The sequence below is a fragment of the Nestor notabilis genome, unplaced genomic scaffold (genome assembly GCF_000696875.1).
Source record: "Nestor notabilis isolate BGI_N333 unplaced genomic scaffold, ASM69687v1 scaffold17038, whole genome shotgun sequence".
NCBI lineage: Eukaryota > Metazoa > Chordata > Aves > Psittaciformes > Psittacidae > Nestor > Nestor notabilis.
Genome location: NW_009938910.1, coordinates 15,452 through 18,913, shown reverse-complemented (window position 1 = coordinate 18,913; position 3,462 = coordinate 15,452). Strand labels below are relative to the sequence as shown.

General features: G+C 60.4%; 1 protein-coding gene across 1 annotated transcript; it reads left to right on the top strand.

Annotated features, from left to right (window-relative positions):
* Positions 1-3: 3 nt before the first annotated feature.
* GNAT1 (guanine nucleotide binding protein (G protein), alpha transducing activity polypeptide 1) lies at positions 4-2,893 on the top strand (the record flags this gene model as incomplete). The annotated part of the gene is made up of 8 exons (XM_010019595.1): positions 4-61; positions 1,246-1,288; positions 1,454-1,595; positions 1,669-1,826; positions 1,904-2,032; positions 2,116-2,245; positions 2,332-2,485; positions 2,703-2,893. Coding segments are annotated over 8 exons (1,005 nt in total), but the record flags the coding sequence as incomplete, so codon positions are not given.
* Positions 2,894-3,462: the final 569 nt, after the last annotated feature.

The following is a 3,462-nucleotide window of genomic DNA, read 5'->3' as shown; positions in this document are numbered from 1 at the left end:
GAGAAGAAGCTCAAGGAGGATGCTGAGAAGGACGCCAGGACCGTCAAGCTGCTGTTGCTGGGTATGGAGGGGGACGGCACCCTGGGGGAGATACCCATCCTTTGTGCACCTTACCCTCGCAGCCCACCCAATGGTCCTTTGACACATTCTGACACGCCTAAACCCAACTAGCCCATCCCAACAGCACCCCTAAACCCAACAGCCTATCTAATATTTCCCTGACTCCCCCCAGCACCCCTAAATCTAACCAGCACACCCCAACAGCACCCCCACCACCCAGACAGCCCAGACCCACCTCAACAGCCCACCCAGTGTTTCCCTGAGGCTCCAGCACTCCTAAACCCATCCAGCCCACCCTAATAGTCTCCTAATGTTTTCTTGACACCCCCACCACCCCTAAACCCAACCAATTCACCCTAGCAGTCCCTTAACGTTTCCTCACCACCACCCCCCGGCACCTGTAAACCCAACCAGCCCACCCCAACAGCCCCCCATTCCCAGGCTCCCCATAACCAGTTCATCTCAGCAGCTCGCTCAACAGTGCACACACATCTTCCCCCCTCCCCACGAGGCACCCCAAACACAAGAACCCATCTCATCAGCCCAACCTAAGATGCTCCCTCTTCTAGGCATCCCCCAAACCCAACCAGCCCACCCAGTATTTCCCCACTCCCAGGTCCCTCAACCCCCAACCAACCCATCTCAAGAGCCTTCACCAACACCACCCCACTCAGCACCAACACCAATCCACCATCTCCCCCGCTCCTCTTAGGCACCCTCATACAGCCCACACCACCCATCACTCTGTGTTTGTTCCTGCAGCCCTCGAGTAGTTCAGGTCCCTCCCAGTTCTTCCCAGTTGCCCTAGTGGTGCCTGAGGACTGGGGTACCCTAAACATGGTGGGGCCATCGGTGCCATCACTGATCTCCCAGCCCAGGGCTCATCCCCCTGCGCTGCCACAGACTTGGGGCATGGGGTGGTGGGTGGTGGGGTTGCGCTGCCACCGTGTCTCCATACCCTCCCTTGGGTCCCCGAGCACATCCTGGCTGAGCCACTGCAGATCCCACTAACCACAATAGCTCAGCCCAATCCTAATGCCCACTGGCACCAGGCTGTAATCCCCCTGCCTGAGCCATGAGCCTGGCACTGCCACCAGTGTCCCCAGCCCTGCTCGGCACCAGGAGCCCCAGCACAGGGGTGTCTGTGCCACCAGGACTGCCGTGACCTGTGTTTTGTCCCCTCAGGTGCAGGTGAGTCAGGGAAGAGCACCATCGTCAAGCAGATGAAGTAAGTGCCAAGGGGTGACACTTGGTGCCCACCATGCCCAGCTCTGCCCCATGCCACAGCTATGTGGTGCACCCACCCCTTAGTGCCTGTCTCAGACCCACGTCACCAGCCCCATGCTGCAACCATGGGTGCCCAGCTCAGCCCCATGCCTCCCTCCCTGTCCAGGATTATCCACCAGGATGGTTACTCACTGGAGGAATGCCTGGAGTTCATTGCCATCATCTACAGCAACACGCTGCAGTCCATGCTGGCCATCGTGCGGGCCATGTCTACCCTCAACATCCAGTACGGGGACACAGCCCGTCAGGTGAGGAGCACCCCAGGCTGGGCAGGGGAGTCCCCCTAGTCCCCCAGCCCCACTGAGCCCCTGTCTCTGGGAGGATGATGCCCGCAAACTGCTGCACCTCTCGGACACCATAGAGGAGGGCACCATGCCCAAGGAGCTGTCAGACATCATTGGGCGGCTCTGGAAGGACACAGGCATCCAAGCCTGCTTTGAACGTGCATCTGAGTACCAGCTCAATGACTCGGCCGGCTAGTACGTGGGGTGAAGGGGTCTGGGGAGGGGTCTGGGGGTGCTGACCCATGTCTCATGCCCACTGTGTGCCCGGCCAGCTACCTGTCAGACCTGGAGCGCCTGGTGACCCCTGGCTACGTCCCCACGGAGCAGGATGTGCTGCGCTCCCGTGTCAAGACCACTGGCATCATCGAGACCCAGTTCTCCTTCAAAGACCTCAATTTCAGGTGGGGGCCAAGCCCCAGGTGAGGGCTGGTGTTAGGGGCTGTCAGGGGGTGAGGGGTGCTGACCCCATTCTCGTCCTGCCCAGGATGTTTGATGTGGGGGGCCAGCGCTCAGAGCGTAAGAAGTGGATCCACTGCTTCGAGGGGGTGACCTGCATCATCTTCATTGCGGCCCTCAGCGCCTACGACATGGTCCTGGTGGAGGATGATGAAGTGGTGAGGAAGACTCACCATCCCACACCCCTCTCCTCTTTGTCCCTATCACGACATGGGAGTCAATATGGGGCTGTGTCCCTCTGCAGAACCGCATGCATGAGAGCCTGCACCTCTTCAATAGTATCTGCAACCACCGCTACTTCGCCACCACCTCCATTGTCCTCTTCCTCAACAAGAAGGACGTCTTCCTGGAGAAGATCAAGAAGGCCCACCTCAGCATCTGCTTCCCCGACTATGATGGTGAGTGTGGCAGCGTCTGTCACACCACGTGAAAGTGGGTGGTTGGTGAAGGGTTGGGTGCCAGCAGCCTGCAGCAGACACCCACCAGGTGTCCTCAGCACCCCATGCAACGATGCTGCACTACCCTTGCTCATGGACCAAGCAGAGTTTACTCACCTGGGGGGAGTGCTGGGTGACGCTCCATGGGGAGGGGACCCACTCACTGCCACACCATCAGGTCCCAACACCTACGAGGACGCGGGCAACTACATCAAGGTGCAGTTCCTGGAGCTGAACATGCGGCGGGATGTGAAGGAGATCTACTCCCACATGACCTGCGCCACCGATACCGAGAATGTCAAGTTTGTCTTTGATGCTGTCACCGACATCATCATCAAGGAGAACCTCAAGGACTGCGGGCTCTTCTGAGCCCCAGGTCCAGTGTCCCCTCCCCAGCCCAGGCCTCCCCATTCCCCTGGGGCCCAGCCCCACTGCTGCCCCCACCCACCTCCACTTGCCCCAAACCCCTGAGATTTGACCTGCTCAGCCCCAGAGCCACCCCTGGGTGGGGGGCACAGCCCCCCTCCCCCTCCTTGCCAGCCCTCCTGCCAGCCAGCGATGAAGGGCACCCAGTGATACTGGGTGCTGTGGGGCCCTGGGTACCCCATGGAGCTGGGGGGTGCTGAAGGTCCCTAGGTATCTATCCCATGGAGCTGGGGAGTACTGGGGGTCCCTTGGGTGCTGGGGGTCCCTGGGTACCCCTTGGAGTCAAGGGGTGCTAGGGGTCCTGTGGGGTCCCTGGGTTCTCTTTGGAGCTGGGCAGTGCTGGAGGGGCTCCAGGAACCCCTTGGATCTGAGGGGTTCTGGGAGTCCCTGGTAGCCCTTGGAACTAAAGGGAACTCAGAGCTCCCTTGGGTGCTAGGGGTTCCTGGGTACCCTTTGGAGCTGGGAGGTACTGGGGGGGATCCTTTGGGTGCTGCAGCGTGCTGGGGTCCCTG